Raw genomic sequence first — 17,603 nt, forward strand, 5'->3', positions numbered from 1 at the left:
GCAGCTGGAACCATAATGTAGAGCTCTGGACAGGATAAAATGTTATATAAAAAAGAGCTTGAGAAAAATGTCTCGGGCCATCCTAGACCAGCTGCACAATGTACTATGAAAGGGGGGACATAACTCCGCGAGGCCAGCAAATAAACGGGAGCTGTAAGCTAAACCAATTCCACAACCCAAACTACAACCCAAAAAGGGTGGGTAGTTGTCTGAGCTCAATACAACCATTTTCCCCCAAAATTTTTGAAAACTGCAGTCACTGATCCCGAAGCTCAACAAACCTGAAGTAAGATAAACAGGAAGAAATTATAAAAGGATACATCACAACCAAATTGCTGAAAGCCAATAATTGAAAGAAACCACATGGCGGGGGGAAATACAGTATACCAGTATACAGAGATACAAAACTTCACTGAAGAGCAAAATTCTCAGAAACTAGACAAGCTAGAAGATGACAGAATGACATATTTAAAGGATTTGAGAAAAGGACAACTAAAATCATATATTCAGCCAAATTATCTTTTAACGTAGCCTCGACTGCCCTGGCCAGTGTGGCTCAGTTGAATGAGCGTCATCCCGTGCACCAAAAGTTTGCCTGTTTGATTCCTATATTTTGTGATGCCACCAACTCAAGAGGTAGTTTCCAGGTCCTGTGGATTCTAATCACTTCTGTCTGGAAATGACACACATGAATTTATATCTGATCCCTTTGGCTAGCTGGGGTCCCATCACCTTACTTCACTGCTAGAGAAGGGATCTAAAAATTATAGGGGCACATGGATATTCAGCGAACAATCAGTGTCTCCAACACTGTCACTTGGTTTTGCATGATCTTGGCTAAGTATTCATCTTAATCTCAGTTGCTTATCTATGATCTGAGACTAATTGATGAACTGGGCCAAGTGAGGTTTCAGTGTAAGAGACTCACAGAGGGCGGTCCTGGCTTCACTCCATTCACTCCATAGGGCTGAATGAGCTTGTGCAACTTTTGAACTTTCCTCCGTCTGTTTATTGCTCTCTCACATGACAGTAGTACTACTGAGGAGTAAATAAAATTTAAAAGTTTTGGTATACTGACTCGACTACAGAGTTAAGTGCTCAAAAACTGTTAGCTATCTTCATGATTGTGGTATAATTTTAACATAACTAGTATTACTTACTGGCGTTCAAAGTTGTAGCAAGACAATCGAAAGTTATAATCCTATAAAAGTTAAGTGAGCCTATACATCTTGCTTTGTAAAAGCTCCCAATACTTTCAAAAGATTTGTTTTCCTTCTCTCTGAGATGTGTTATTTGAATCATATACCGGGTTTGTTGAATTTTCCTCAGGCCTTTAAAAAAAATAATGAAAGTATTCTGCACCTCATAATATGCAATAAATTGTTTGACTGCCTAGCCACCTAGTAAGGAAGTTGGACAAGGCAAAACTTGCAAACAGTAAGTGCTATATGTTTACAGTGATCTTTGTCCTTCTACTGTTTATTTCTGAACAGGCAATGAAACGACACAGGGAGCAGTGGAGTTTGTGTTCAGGAAGTTAGATAACACTTTATGATAGGTCCAAACCTGGTTATGAAAGTTCTGTCTCTGAATATTTCAAAGTGTATTTGCTGCGCTGGCAAGGAGAGCAGACAGGAAACAGCATGGGAAGAAAGACTATTTTGCTCCTGTTGGTGGGCATTTTCACGGCATATTATGGTTATACACCTCTCCCAGATAATATTGAGGAGCCATGGAAACTGATTGGGTTGACCTTCATACTTAACACCATATCAAATGTGGTAAGTATAGAATTTTATTGACTCAATATCTAACAGTTTAATCAGGAGAACATATCTGTTGTATTACTTTTAACAACTTCTACTGTCTTGGACGTTTTGCTCTTTAAGTTGCTGATTTTAAAATCGTTCTTATATTTTAACTATTCCTTAAGGCCGACCACTAGCAGAATGAAAATGAAGGAAGTAGTCAAATGAAGGAAGTAGTTTTGATTTTAAATATTAAAGGACAAATTGTGTCAGCTGAGAAAAACAAAAAGTCTTCTTGTGAGTCATTGGCATGAACACAGCCAGAAGGAAGCATGTTAAAGCATGAACTGCAGGTAGTTTTGATTCTAAATATTAAAGGACAAATCGTGTCAGCTGAGAAAAACAAAAAGTCACAGCCAGAAGGAAGCATGTTAAAGCATGAACTGCAGGAATGGTAGGACTGAGCAATACTCTGGTTAGTTACAACATTCTGTGCAATGATCTTGTATTCAGACATGAAAATGAATTCTTACTGAGATATTTGGAAACAGGTCGCTGGTAAAGGCCAGGGAAATGTGTGATGTCCAGTAGATGGTGAGCTGCTGAGGTGACCAAGCAACTGGCTGACTAGCTGTCCACTATGGCTGGTCCTCAAAGACCTATGGTTCTTTCTGAGTGAAGCTCATTACCTAGAAATGAAACCATTTATTATCTTCTTTAATCTTCTAGGTAGCAATTTGCCTGTAGCAGAAAAAAAAAAAGATAATCCAAGTACAATTAGCCTGACTAATAAAACTCTTGGTTTTTATCAGTAGCAATTTGCCTGTAGCAAAAAATAAATAAATAAATAATCCAAGGACAATTAGCCTGACTAATAAAACTCTTGTTTTTTTAGCGCTTTCCTTGCTCCTCCCCCCCCCCCCCCCCCCCCCCCCAGCACCCAGACACACTCCCTTTTTAAAGGTATTTTAACAATCTCTTTTGGCATTTAATATAGCTTTGAATCAGTGCAATATATAACATAGGCACTATTTCTCAGCTTTGATCATCAGAAATTCAACTGTTATTTACTTCCTTAGCTGATAGAGCTTTGTATGACTAAGGTATAAGAAACGATTTTGTCCATACACTGAGGCATATAAATTCCAGAGTTGGTCAAAATTTTCCCTCTTTATCATTTGAAATTTCAAATTTACGTCAAAAATTGTTTTGGGATTTTAGAGTCGGTATAAAGAGAGTAAGTTGGTCTGAGATATTAATCTGCTGCTCTAATTCATAATACTTTACTAAAGGGAAGAGTCAAAGAAACTTTAAAACCCTAATTATTCAATTCAGACTGCAGAGACACTGGGTGATAGTTTTAGCACACACCAGTGGCTTTTTAGTCTTCAGTTTTATGTTTATCATACTTGCTAGTATAATCTAAAAACTTGTGGAATTATAAAGTCACATTAAAAATTTCATACTTTGTACTTTCTTGTACAACATTGCAATTTGTCTTCATAACTAAATTCCTGTCCTTAAATGGCATAACTTAGTGCCATTCTCTATCATTTAAAAAATATTTGAAATAGTCTCATTCTTTCAGGATAAATGACTTGAGTCCAGTGATAAATGTTTTGAAAGATGGTTTTGTATTTTCTGTATTTAACTTTGATTTAAAGCCAGAAGGCCAACTAAATTGGCATAAACTACTTTTGTGGGATACATTTTGATGCCTCCTCTACATAATAGGTTGTAGAAATTTTAAATTTATTTGCAAAATTAAGTAAGTAAATGCTGTGACCTGCATCTCAACTTTCTGTGTTAACACTTAAAATCAGCCTAATATGTATGTGATTTCTTCAATATCACACTGTTAATTGGTTGGAGTGCTTGTGCAGAACTCACACTAGGCAACATGGGGAAGCATAATATAACACTACTAGAGGCCCGGTGCACGAAAATTTGTGCACTCAGGGGGGTCCCTCAACCGGGCCTGTGACCTCTTGCAGTCTGGGATCCGGCTGGTTTGCCCTGAAGGGTGTCCCGGATCAGCGTTCATGTTGAGGGTCCCCCCTGGGGTGCCTGGCCAGCCTGGGTGAGAGGCTGAGGGCCGTTTTCAGGCTGTCCACACCCACTTCAGGGTGTGGGGTCCTGCTGGAGTGTCTGGCCAGCCTGGGTGAGGGGCTGATGGCTGTTTGCAGGCTGGCCACAGCCCCTTCATGTTGAGGGTCCCCCCTGGGGTGCCTGGCCAGCCTGGGTGAGAGGCTGAGGGCCGTTTTCAGGCTGTCCACACCCACTTCAGGGTGTGGGGTCCTGCTGGAGTGTCTGGCCAGTCTGAGTGAGGGGCTGATGGCTGTTTGCATGCTGGCCAAGGCCCCCAGAGGGAAACCTCACCCCATGAGGGTGTGGCCACCCTGGGTGAGGGGCTGATGGCTGTTTGCCAGCTGGCCACGGCCCCCAGCCACCCAATTTCTCAGTGGAGGCTGGCTGGAAGCAGGTATCTGGGATTTATTTATCTTCTATAATTGAAACTTTGTTGCCTTGAGCGGAGGCCAAGCCGGCCAGGGCAGGCGGGAAGTTTGGCTTCCTCCATCTCCGGGGCAACCAAGCCTCCTGCTTGCTCCAGCTCCGTGGCTGCCAGGATTGGCTGGTGGGCATGGCTTGGGGCATAGCAGAGGTGCAGTCAATTTGCATGTTTCTCTTTTATTAGATTAGATAGAGATAAAGAGCACAGATGATGGTCCACTGGGGGTAGGAGTCTCCACCCCTTCTGTCACTGTAGAGAGGCACAGGTAGAGGACACCCTCATGCTGGGGCCTGGTCAGCATGTGGAACTGTCTGTCTGGCTGGTGTGGCTCAGTGGTTGAGTGTCGACCTATGAACCAGGAGGTCATGGTACAATTCCTGGTCAGAGCACATGCCCAGGTTACTGGCTTGATCACCAGTGTGGGGCTTGCAGGAGGCAGCCGATCAATGATTCTCTCTTATCATTGATATTTCTATCTCTCCCTTTCTTTTCCTCTCTGAAATTAAATATATTTTTAAAATGTTCTTCAAAGCTCATAATAAACTGAAGCCTAGATTCTTCCAAGTTGTAATATCTCAAGAATTCTTTAAATATCTTTTTTTTAATCTGAGGCAAGTATTATGGTAAAGATTCTGAATCTTGAATATTTCTGTGTCATTCAGATTCAGCTGTGGTAACAGGACACAGGGCTCATGGGAGCATATATGCATACTTCTATGTTCATAAACAACACTGGCATCTGTTGTTTGTAACCTGGGGTGGTATTTGTTTTCTTTCTTTCCTTTTAGGCCCTGGTTGGTGAAGTCCTGGGAATCAACCATTTCATGAACACATTAATGTTTTTTATGAGCTTTCAAGATGTCTCACCCACATCTGATGAAACTGTCACTGTGATGGACACAACTTTCAGCAATGTTCCTGTCCGTGTATATGTACCAAAGCGAAAGTCAGAGGCCCTAAGAAGGGGCTTATTTTACATTCATGGTGGCGGTTTTTGTTTGGGGAGTGCTGGTAGGTACCCTGGGATGTAGTAGAGGTGTGATCAATTTGCATGTTTCTCTTTTATTAGATTAGATAGAGATAAAGAGCACAGATGACAGTCCATTGGGGGTTGGAGTCTCCACCCCTTCTGTCACTGTAGAGAGGAGCAGGTAGAGGACACCCTCATGCTAAGGCCTGGTCAGCATGTGGAGCTGTCTGTCTGACTGGTGTGGCACAGTGGTTGAGCGTCGACCTATGAACCAGGAGGTCACGGTTCGATTCCTCTTCAGAGCACATGCCCAGGTTACTGGCTTGATTGCCAGTGTGGGGCGTGCAGGAGGCAGCCAATCAATAATTCTCTCTCATCATTGATATTTCTATCTCTCTCTCTCTTTCCCTTCCTCTCTGAAATTAAATATATTTTTTAAATGTATTTCAAAGCTCATAATGAACTGAAGCCTAGATTCTTCCAAGTTGTAATATCTCAAGAATTCTTTAAATATCTTTTTTTTTAATCTGAGGCAAGTATTATGGTAAAGATTCTGAATCTCGAATATTTCTGTGTCATTGAGATTCAGCTGTGGTAACAGGACACAGGGCTCATGGGAGCATATATGCATACTTCTATGTTCATAAACAACACTGGCATCTGTTGTTTGTAACCTGGGATGGTATTTGTTTTCTTTCTTTCCTTTTAGGCCCTGGTTGGTGAAGTCCTGGGAATCAACCATTTCATGAACACATTAATGTTTTTTATGAGCTTTCAAGATGTCCCACCCACATCTGATGAAACTGTCACTGTGATGGACACAACTTTCAGCAATGTTCCTGTCCGTGTATATGTACCAAAGCGAAAGTCAGAGGCCCTAAGAAGGGGCTTATTTTATATTCATGGTGGCGGTTTTTGTTTGGGGAGTGCTGGTAGGTACCCCTTGTTGCAAATTTTTCTTATCATATAGCATATAATATATTAATATATTTACTCCGACATTGAAGTTATGTCGGAGTAAATATATTAATAAAATATATGCTATATGATAAGCATATATTAATTAATTATCACAGATAACAGAATACCTCAGCTGTCTGAAATTTCTTTAGTTGGAATTATGTTAGTTTAAAAAATTACTTTAAATTTATTTCTCAAAGGAAATAAATATTCAAAGCTGTAGCAAATCTCAGGTAAGGAGAAAAACTTTCATGAACATAGAAATTTATTATTAAGATTGTTAATTGCAAATAAGAAGGAATGTTGTAATGAAAACCAAAATTAAGTGAGTTGAAGAGTGGAGGAGAAGTGAGGAAATGAAGATGGCAATGGCAGTCTTTTAATAAATTTAGATATGAAGGAAAGATGAGGTTTTAGATAGAAAAGAAGCACAGAGTTGAGTAAGTGTACTTTATTTTTATTTTATGTAAAATATATGTACAGCCTGGCAAGTGTGGCTCAGTTGTTTGGAAGGTCTTCTCGTGCACTGAAAGTTTGCCTGTTCAATTCCCTGTCAGGGCTCATACCCAGGTAATGAGTTTGACCCCTGCTAGGAGCACATATGAAAGGCAAGGAATCAATGTTTCTCTCATACATTGATGTTTCTCCCTTTCTTCCTCTCTCTCACTCTTTCTCTCTCTCTTTCTTCCTCTTCCCCTATCTTTAAAATCAGTAAAAACAAACATATGCTTGGGTGAGGATTAACAAAAATTAAAATGCACATTTTAATTTATTTTATGCACTCATTTCCTATATTTCTACAAATATATCTAAAATATATCATTTTATTATATGCAATATAAATTTTATATCTTATATAAAGTTTACATATTATATATTTATGTTTAAATACATATTTTAAATTTATATATGGAAGGTCTATGAACATGTTTATATGCTGAAGGTAAAGATAGCAATAAATACTTTTAACCAGTTTGGCTCAGTAGACAGAGCAAGGGCTCTAGACCAGAGGTTCTCAACCTGTGGGTCGCGACCCCTTTGGCGGTCGAACGACCCTTTCACAGGGGTCGCCTAAGACCATCCTGCATATCAGATATTTACATGACGATTCATAACAGTAGCAACATTACAGTTATGAAGTAGCAACGAAAATAATTTTATGGTTGGGTCACAACATGAGGAACTGTATTTAAAGGGCCAGAAGGTTGAGAACCACTGCAGACTGAAGGGTCCGTGGCTGGATTCTGGTCAAGGGAATGTACCTTGGTTACAGGCTCAATCCCCAGTAGGGGGTGGGCAAATGGCAGCTGATGGGTGTTTCTCTCTGGATGTTTCTAACTCTCTATTCCTCCCCCTTCCTCTCTATAAAAATCAATAAAAATATATTTTTAAAAAGAAAAGAAAAAGGTAGCAGTAAATAGAAGTGTGTTGAAATGTGGGAGGAGGCACGGGAGGACAGGATGAAGTTTGCCTGACCTACAGGATGTGGGAGGGAACTGGACTCCCTACCAAGGGGAGTATTGACACCACACACAGGGAGGAGCCTAACTTTCTCTGTTATGCTTTCTCTCTGTTTTCAGGAGGGGAAAAAATGAGGTATCGATGAGTACTGATGTAGATTGGAAATGTAAATTGGAGCAGTAAAGGGTGTGATCCTAATATTGTCTATAAATTCAGGCAGTGAAGTCATCAGCTGGCAATGAAGTGATGTTTTTAAGACTAAATCTGAGGAAAAAAAAAAATCTGACTGTGCCACTATGCCATGCCTCAGTTAGTTTCCATGAGTTCCTGCTGCCCAAAGCAGTCCCTTAAAAAATCTTTTCATCAGTGTTTCCCTAAAGAGTTGGGAGCATGCTACCCTAGCCGGTTTTGCTCAGTGGATAGAGCATAGGCCTGCGGACCAAAGAAGCCTGGGTTTGATTCCCACCAAGGGCCCATACCTTGGTTGCAGGCTCCTCCCAGCCTGGGGCCTGGTGGGTGTACGTGCAGGAGGCAACCAATTGTGTTTCTCTCACATCAATGTTTCTCTCTGTCTTCCCCCCTCTTTTCAACTCTCCCTTAAAATCAAAGGGAATATATCCTTGAGTGAGGATTAACAAGAACAAAAAAGAGTGGGAGCATGAAAATATCCTCGAGTGAGGATTAACAAGAACAAAAAAGAGTGGGAGCATGTTTACCAAGGTAAAAAAACTAAATAAGAATAAGCTCTGAAGCAAAATAGTATTTGCCTGATGTTTTCTCTTTCAATATTAAAGAAAATTATACTAAAAATGTATGTCATAATCCAAAATACAAGCATGATTTTGTATAGTAAATGTTAAATAAAAGTTTAAAATTTAGTGTGTATTTTACATTTTAAGAATATTCAGCATCCAACTTTGGAAACATCACAAGAGAATATCTACTCCTTTTTTTATGGTCCACAGGATGTACCTTTTGTGACAACTTTATATCCTGATATTTACCATCAGTACTTTATGATCTCTCCCTCCTCTTGTTACTGGCAAATCCTATTTTATTTTCTTAAATTTTCCTTATGTGCCAAAGGAAGCACTTTTCCAAGTACAATAGCAAACATGTATGACCCCTCTCCACCCCATCCATATTCATGGCCAAAATCACTCCACAGAACACATATCTTCTCATCTGCCTTGGAAATACGAATGCCAACATCAGGTCTCAGCTCTCCCCATTCCCTTTTACTCTTCTTTAACATGCTCTGGCAATTTTTATGAAATCTAATACTATTCCACAGAGCACTCTCTCTACCCCTCCATTAAAGCAACTAGTATATTGCTTTTAGTTTACACGCTTGACCTTCCCAGCCCCTGTCTCCAGTAGGCTGTGACCTCCTGAAATTCAGGGAGGTATATTTATGTTTATTCATTCAACACCTAACACCTGCTGATTGACGAGAGCACAGTTTAATCTTGAGAAGAGTGAAACTGCTTAAATTATACAGTGTAAGATGTGGGGAAGAACAAGAAACCTGACAATGTGCAGGCAACAGGATCACTGAGCAAGAGAATTCATGTTCTCTAGCTGTGATGAAATAGTACAAATTTTTTTCCAAAACATTTTCATGAAGAATGAGGTGTCGTAGTAGGTTTTTTGCTGGGGAAAAAAATGTCTGTCAATTTATTTGTCAGTCTCTGATTTTCTTTTCGTTTATTTCAGCTCAGTATTCTTATGATGTGCTGTCAAGACGAACAGCTAATAGACTTGATGCTGTTGTCATTTCAACCAAGTAAGAGCACCGTTGGTTGGTTTGGGTTTGGGCCAGGTGCCTTATATAGTGAGATGTTTTCAAATGTTCTGCTCATCCCATGGTTATGCCAGGTGTGTTTCAAATGGAAATCAGAGGATGAGAATAGAGAAAGTGACCAGAAAAGACTGAGCGAAAAGAGTTGGAGAGGTGGGTCAAGTGGGGATCAAAAACAGGACGTCAAGAAATTGTCAGAATACAATTAAATATTAAATTTTATTGACTAATGACCTTTGTTGGATTTCTCACCTACTCTTAGCAGAGCGAATAAGGAGGGCTTCAGAGTCAGAGAATCAGGCTCAAGATTTGGTTCTAGAATTTACTGAGTGACTGCGACAGTTAAATCTCATTTTAACTCCATTTTCTCATATGTAAACTGGGATTCATATAATATTTCCTATGTCATAGAGTTATTTTGAAAATCAAATAATAATAAAGTATGTTTAAAGCAATAATATAGTATATTTTGTGGTATAATTCTTCATCAAAAGCAAGTAGTCACTAAATAACCTGGGAATACAGGCACAGTCTATTCTAAAAAGCATTCTAGATCAATAATCAATAATAGAAAATGAAAAAAACACACATAGTAATGACTGCATGCCAACTTGATCATTAGATTAAGTTGGAATAAAATTGTTTAATATTTGTTTAATATTTTTGGTTAGTAATAAAGTATAATGATTACAAAGAAAATAACACTCTGGAAAAAGTTTAGTTAGTTATCATCTGGGATTTTTTTTTCCTTAAACCCTATCCAAGTTTTGCATTTGGGCCTCTATTCATGCAAAAATGACATTTGTGAAAGTTTTCATATCCAGCATTATCATTAGGATTAAGTCTGGCTTTAGATTCATTGTAATTCAAAATATGTTTGCTAAAAAAAAAATTTTACTTTTGATTTTAAGGCAAGAGCATGCACACAAATGGGTGCACACACACACACATTCATTTTTATTATAAATATTGACTTAAAGAACATTGTTTTTCTACCCACAGCTATAGACTAGCACCTAAATACCACTTTCCAAATCAGTTTGAAGATGTGTATAATGCATTAAAGTGGTTCTTACGCAAAGATATTCTTAAAGGCTATGGTGTAGATCCCAAAAGAATTGGTATTTCTGGAGACAGTGCTGGAGGGAATTTAGCTGCAGCAGTGACTCAACAGGTATGTTGCTTAGATTTGTTTCATTTTTAAAAATATCCTACACCTAAATTTTTTATTTAAAACATTAAAATATTAATGCAAATATGTTATATTAATACATTAGAGATCATATCAGAGAACATTAATATATCTAGTACCTCTAATCCTACCTCCTGCCATATTTATAAAAATAAAATGATAAAATCTTCTTTCTACTGTAGATCATTGGTTTAAACCTAATTGGTATGGTCAGGTAAGTACCACAGTGTTTGTTATATTAGGGGATTGCACTTGTGAAATCAATCAGTGACACTAATCACCATGACCAGAGAATCAGATGATTTCAGTATTCTTTAGTGGAGTATGCTAAAACTTGCATGAAAACTGTTACCAGAATAATAAAGTTGCCTATGGACAAAAAAGTTAGCAGGTTCATAAATACTCTTCACTTGCAGAAGGAACTATACTTTTCATATATCAATGAATACACTATTTCTATGACATTTAGCTAAAACTAGACACCTATTAACTATCGATTAAATGTGGTAATAATCAATTATAATTAGTCTAATAGATTATGAGTAAAATTGCTTTGGATACTGGTTTATCTAACCTAGGAAATAAACTCAGCACTGATGGCTTGGAAGCAATGTTCCTGTAGAGAAAAAAAATTCTAATGTATTTACAAATAAATGTCTACAATTTAATTATAATCATAAAAATTGCACAAAAAATTTATTGTGCTACAAAACAAAGTTTGCTGTTGTTTTTATTGTTTATTTTCATACGCATTTTAAAGTATATAAATTTTGGCTATTGGTAGTTTTAGGATAATCATCTTGTTTTCAACAAAAGAAAAGATACCAAAAATTATGTGCACATAGCCTACGCAGGGATGCACCTAGTGTGCCCAGCTCAGGTGACTTGGGAGGCTGAGCCACTGGGTCCTACAGGACATCTACTACACAAGGCCACTCTACCAATTCCAGGAGATATAACAGCTCTACCCAATACATAGAAACAAACATAGGAAAACAGCCAAAATGGGAGACAAAGAAGCATCACAAATGAAATAACAGAAGAAATCTCCAGAAAAAGAACTAAATTAAATGGAAGCAAACAAACTATAAGATAGAAAGTTTGAAACAATAGTTATATGGATGCTCAATGATTTAATAAGAGCTTCAAGAGCCTTAGTGGGAATTTCAAGGATCTTAGTGAGAATTTCAAAGAGATGAAAAAGAACCAGTAAAAAATTAAGCATTCACTAACTGAAATAAAGAATAATTTACATGGATTCAACAGTAGAGTAGAGGATTCCAAGAATCAAATCAGTGATTTGGAATATAAGAAAGCAAAAAACACCCAAGCAGAAGACAAAAAGTAATCCAAAAATAAGAAGGTAGTGTAAGGAGCCTCTGGGACAACTTCAAGCATACCAACATTTGTATTATGAGGGTGCCAGAAGGAGAAGAGAAAGAGCAAGATATTGAAAACCTATTTGAAGAAATAATGACAGAAAACTTCTCCTAGCCGGTGAAAGAAATAGACTAATAAATCCTGGAAGACCAAACAAGATGAACCCGAAGAGGCCCACACCAAGACACATCATAACTAAAATGTCAAGGGCAAAAGACAAAGAGAGAATATTAAAAGCAGCAAGAGAAAAAGCAGTTAGTTACCTACAAGGGAGTGCCCATACAACTGTCAGCTGATTTCTCAACAGAAGCTATGCAGGCCAGAAGGAAGTAGCAAGAAATATTCAATGTGGTGAATAGCAAGGACCTATGACCAAGATTACCCAGCAAAGCTATCATTTAGAATTGAAGGTCAGATAAAGAACTTCATAGATAAGAAAAAGCTAAAGGAGCTCATCACCACCAAACCAGTATTACATAAAATGAAATGTTGAATGGTATTTTTGAAGGAGAAGGAGAAGAAGAAAAGAATTAGAAGAAGAAGAAGAAGAAGAAAGAAGAAGAAGAAGAAGAAGAAGAAGAAGAAGAAGAAGAAGAAGAAGAAGAAGAAGAAGAGAAATAAATACTATCTATCATCAATTGCATCTAAAAATCAAAATAAGCAGACAAAGAATCTAACGAACAAAATAAACTGATGAATAAAATAGTACTAGAGGCATGGAAACAAGGAACAGATTAATGAATCTCAGAGGGAAAGGGGTTGGGGGTGAGGGGCAGGAAAGGATTAACCAAAAAATTCATATACATATATGCATTTCCTAAGGACACAGACAATAGAGTGGTGAAGGCGTGGGGCAGGGCAGGAACCAGGTAGATGGAGGCAATGGGGGAAACAAAGAAAAACATTTGTAATACTCTCAACAATAAATATTTTTTTTAAAAAAAAAAGAATGAAGGAGAAAAAAGAAACATTCAGATAAGCTAAAACTAAGAGAACTTGCTATTAATGGAATACCCTAAGACTACTTTGAGTAAAGTGTTTCAGATGAAATGAAAATGCAGATGAAATTTTAATATGCAGGAAGAAGCAAAGAGGAAGAATGTGGTAAAATGTGAGTAAATATTAATAAACTTGAATATTTTAAAATAATAAGATATATATAGAATTAGAATATGACCAAAAAAACTATAAGTTAGGAGAAGATAGATTTTAAATCTTATAAGGTATTTTTTATCATCTAAGAAGAAATACTTAGAATTGGCTTTTGAGAAGTTCATTAGTCTTTGAGAAGTTAATAATACATATTTTAATGTTTAGGGTAATCAATTAAAGAATGAAAACAGGGTATAACATAAATGACTACAGGAAAAAAATAGAATAATTGAAACATCAACCAACCTGAAAGAATGCAAAAAATAGAGAAAAAAGAAAAAGAAGATGCACAAAATAAGGTGGTAGGTCACAACTAATTATTTCAGTAATTATAACCATTTGTGCCCTAAATGATCTTGCTATAGTACGAAGATTATCAGATTAAAAAATAAGCAGAAAATTTGAAAGCAAATGGATGGAAAATGTACACACTGTAATAATATTTAAAAGAATTGCTAGATAAATAAGATCACATCATTTCAGAAAAGGATTCAATAGCCAATGAAATAAAACTCTAAATCTATATGGATTTAATAACATTAAATACATAAAAGAATGACAGGAGAAAACACAAGTTTATGACCACAACAAGAGGTTTAATAATACTACTTTTAGCAATGAAGAGAACAGGGGGCAAAAATAATACATGTATAGAGGAGTGGAATAACAATCACTAAGTTTCATTCAGTGGAACAGGCAAATAAGCAAGTACATGTGATCATATTTAAAATTCAACCAAGTACTGGGCCATAAAAAAGCCAGTCTCAAAAAAATCACAGAATTTAAATTGCGCAACATTTGGACTTTTACTATAATGAAATAATGTGGGAAATCAACAAGAAAAAGACAAATAACATATGCTTCTATGAAAATTTGGAAATTTTAAAAAATAGACTAAACACCTATGAGTCACTATTTAAAAGAATGCATCTTTTTATATGTTCTCTACATTTAGAACTATATTTATAGGAAATTGTACTTTCTCAAAAGCATGTTAGAAAATAAGGAAGGCTGAAATAAGCATCCGACTTAAGAAATAAAGTCAATAAAATGAAGATAATGACAAGAACAGAAATTATGATATTCAAACAAGCTGAGAGTAAGTATAACGAAAAGCAAAAAGTTAATTATTTGAAAGGACTAATAGATTTTTAATACTCTTAAAAGACAATTGAGGAATAACAAAAGTTTGGTACAAATGTCAGAAAGGTACAACTCTTCAGACATAAAAAAGAAATAGTCTTTGATGAGTTAAGAATGCACATTGTAATTCGTGAAAGCAATATTTGAACAACTTTGAAATTAAAACATCTAATAATATTTTAATTGAATTAACAAATAAGAAAAAATATATCATGCAAAACAGACATGATAAGAAATGAAAACCTGTCATTTTATAATCACAAAATAAATTACATAAATAAAAAAAAATAGTTCCCCTAAGAAACTTCACTGGCAATTTGCTTCAAACATTTAAGAAGAAATAAATCTAAAACAAATACAAAATATGCCAGAGAATGGGGAAAATATGTACACTCTTCAGTTTTTTTCAGAGAAACATGGTATTTATGACCAACTAATCACATATTAGTCTTTTTTCCTACCCATGAGGAGAGTAGTACAAATTGTTTTGTTTCTATATATAGTATTTAAGTGTAGATACTGAATCTTAGGTATAATATTGAAAATTGGCAAGTTCTTTGAGATATATTTTTTATTATTTCTGACTATCTTTTTGAAATGTTGAATTTATCATATTAGCCTCATAAATGAAAATATATAATATTAGTAAAAATTATTATTTCAACAACTTACTTTAAATAATTTTCAGCTCATAGATGATCCAGATGTCAAGATCAAACTCAAGATCCAGTCTTTAATTTATCCTGCCCTTCAGACTCTTGATATGGATTTACCATCTTTACGGGAAAACTCACAGATTCCACCTCTGCCCAAATCACTCATGGTCAGGTTTTGGAGTGAATACTTTACCACAGACAGATCACTTGAAAAAGCCATGTTCATCAATCAACATGTACCAGTGGAATCAAGCTACCTCTTCAAGTTTGTTAATTGGAGTTCTTTGCTCCCAGAGAATTTTAAGAAAGGGCACTTTTATAGCAGTCCAACTCATGGTCCTTCTGAGCTAGCTAGAAAATATTCAGGGTTTCTAGATGTGAGGGCAGCCCCCTTATTGGCTGATGACAACAAGTTGCGTAACTTACCCTTGACCTATGTAATCACCTGTCAATATGATGTTTTAAGAGATGATGGAATCATGTACGTCACCCGACTTCGGAATGCTGGAGTGAGGGTGACCCATAACCACGTTGAGGGTGGATTCCATGGACTAATTACTTTTCCTGGATTTAAAATTGGACATAGAGTAGAAAATCAGTATCTGAGTTGGCTAAGTGAAAATCTATAGTAAAAATCTTAGCAGTGGTTTATAAGAATATATAAGCCTCAAATATAAAACAAATTAGTGAGATTCAAAAGTTATGTTTAAATTTCTCTTTATCACTCGTGACCTTTCTAAGGTCCTCTGAACCACTGTGATCTTGTTGTTGTTTGTGGGTTTTTTGTTTATTTGTTTGTTTGTTTTGTTTGCTTTTTTACTGAGTGGATTCTTCTCTATTCTTTATTCTAAGTATTGTTTACTCACATCTGTATCTTAGAAAATGTCTACATTCTTAAATATTTTTTCTTGCTACTAAAGTGCCTAAGAGACCACTGATATTAATTTTGGTATCCTAGAACAGAAATAGGCTTGCTCACATTAAGAAGTGGATTTTATAGTAATAGGTGGCATTATATTGAAGCAAATACTTTGAAAAACATTTGGCACAGAAGTCATATTAGTGACCTACAAGGTTGTTTCAAGGCACTAAATTCATTTCAGTAAAAGCTCTGGTATTTTACAAGCCAGATGTGTTTGTTTAAACCTTTTTTCTCAACAATAATACTATTAGAGTTAGACAATCAAAAAACTAAGGCTATAAATTACAGCTATAAGAAATGAATAATGTAGTCTGTTTGTTTTAAAGAAAATGCCACGTTTATTACAAAATATGTATGGAAATAAAATGGATATCAAAAAACATGATTTTTGTTTTGAGGAAACAAATTTGGTGGATTTACAGATTGCAAAACAATATAAAGCTACCATAGTCATGATGGTATGGTATTTCAATACAGATAAGCAACTAGATAATACAACAGAATCCAGAAACCATTTCATATATTTAGAGTCAATTGTTGAGATAAAGTTGCCAATGTAATTCAATTCCAAAAGTGTTATATATATTTTAAATGGTTATTAAACATTTGAATATTCATATAAAATACCCTTAACCCTGACCTAGACTTACTTCACATTATAGACAAAAATTAACTCAAAATGACTCATTGATCTAAATATAAAAACCTAATTTTAAAACTTCTGTAAGTTTTATTTTTTTAGATAGGACTACGTTTTACTTGAACTATTGCATCATATAAGCTATCATTGTATTGTAGTGTCAGCTGTGTGGACTATTTCCAGTATTATACAAAAAACACAGTCTAGGCACTGTCAACAGGCTTAGTACAAATGATTTTTTGAACACTGATGTAGCATTGTAATGTGAGTATTTGAATATTTCATGAGCAAAGCAGGAGCTTTGTGATATTTTTATAAATCTTAATTGAAAATTACATTGAAATAGTTAATAATTTTATTTACAATTCAGTCCTTTTGCTAGTTTGAAAAAATAAGTTGGACACATTTTAATGCCTAAAATGAATGTATAAGACTAATGCAGCCCTAACTGGTTTGGCTCAGTGGATAGAGCATTGGCCTGCAGACTAAGGGTCCCACGTTCGATTCCAGTCAAGGGTATGTACCTTGGTTGCAGGCACATCACCAGTAGGGAGTGTGCAGGCAGCTGAATCGATGTTTCTAACTCCCTATCCCTCTCCCTTCCTCTCTGTAAAAATTCAATAAAATATATTTTTAAAAATAGACTAATGCAGTCAAACAGAGATGCATAAGCTAGTGCAGTTCCTGAAAGAGCTACAAAAAGACAAGACTGGAAGAAAGTATATTGAAAACTTTATAACAAGTGGCAGCTGAAATTTTCTGTAGCAGAGAAAAACAAGAGGCTACTTGTCTGTTGTATAAAACAAATTGTGAAAATAATAAAGTGGATAATATGAATAGACATAGTAGCTAATGCATAATTTTAATAAGTTCCTTTTCAAAAGTTAAAAAAATTAACACATTTACCTGAAAACAGAATTAAATTTTCAAGAAAATGTTTGTAAATTATTTTTAATGTGATCTGAGTTTATAACTTTGGCCAACTATAGTTTGGATTCTTATACAAAAAAGAAAATCATTTTTAGATGGAGAGGTGGTAATAGATATAATTACAGTGTTTGTTAGA

The 17,603-nt window shown here is 35.9% G+C and overlaps 1 protein-coding gene across 2 annotated transcripts; it reads left to right on the forward strand.

Moving 5' to 3' along the window:
• Positions 1 to 1,493: 1,493 nt before the first annotated feature.
• AADAC (arylacetamide deacetylase) lies at positions 1,494 to 16,521 on the forward strand. 2 transcript variants are annotated; one of them, XM_005874390.2, is made up of 5 exons: positions 1,494 to 1,781; positions 5,049 to 5,271; positions 9,368 to 9,437; positions 10,455 to 10,626; positions 15,008 to 16,521. In XM_005874390.2, exons 1-5 carry the CDS (start codon positions 1,644 to 1,646, stop codon positions 15,602 to 15,604), a joined length of 1,200 nt encoding a protein of 399 aa, XP_005874452.1. In that variant the 5' UTR covers positions 1,494 to 1,643; the 3' UTR covers positions 15,605 to 16,521. The 2 variants fall into 2 exon arrangements, with proteins under 2 accessions (XP_005874452.1, XP_005874453.1); XM_005874391.2 differs by lacking the exon at positions 5,049 to 5,271 and adding an exon at positions 5,940 to 6,162.
• Positions 16,522 to 17,603: the final 1,082 nt, after the last annotated feature.

The sequence above is a fragment of the Myotis brandtii genome, unplaced genomic scaffold, assembly GCF_000412655.1.
Source record: "Myotis brandtii unplaced genomic scaffold, ASM41265v1 scaffold436, whole genome shotgun sequence".
Classification (NCBI taxonomy): Eukaryota; Metazoa; Chordata; class Mammalia; order Chiroptera; family Vespertilionidae; genus Myotis; species Myotis brandtii.

Excerpts from the sequence above, each read along its gene's own strand:
- AADAC (XM_005874390.2), top strand. The coding sequence starts at position 1,644 with ATGGGAAGAAAGACTATTTTGCTCCTGTTGGTGGGCATTTTCACGGCA. Across the intron at positions 1,782-5,048 it reads TTAACACCATATCAAATGTG|GCCCTGGTTGGTGAAGTCCT; the intron begins GTAAGTATAGAA and ends CTTTCCTTTTAG. Across the intron at positions 9,438-10,454 it reads GCTGTTGTCATTTCAACCAA|CTATAGACTAGCACCTAAAT; the intron begins GTAAGAGCACCG and ends TTCTACCCACAG.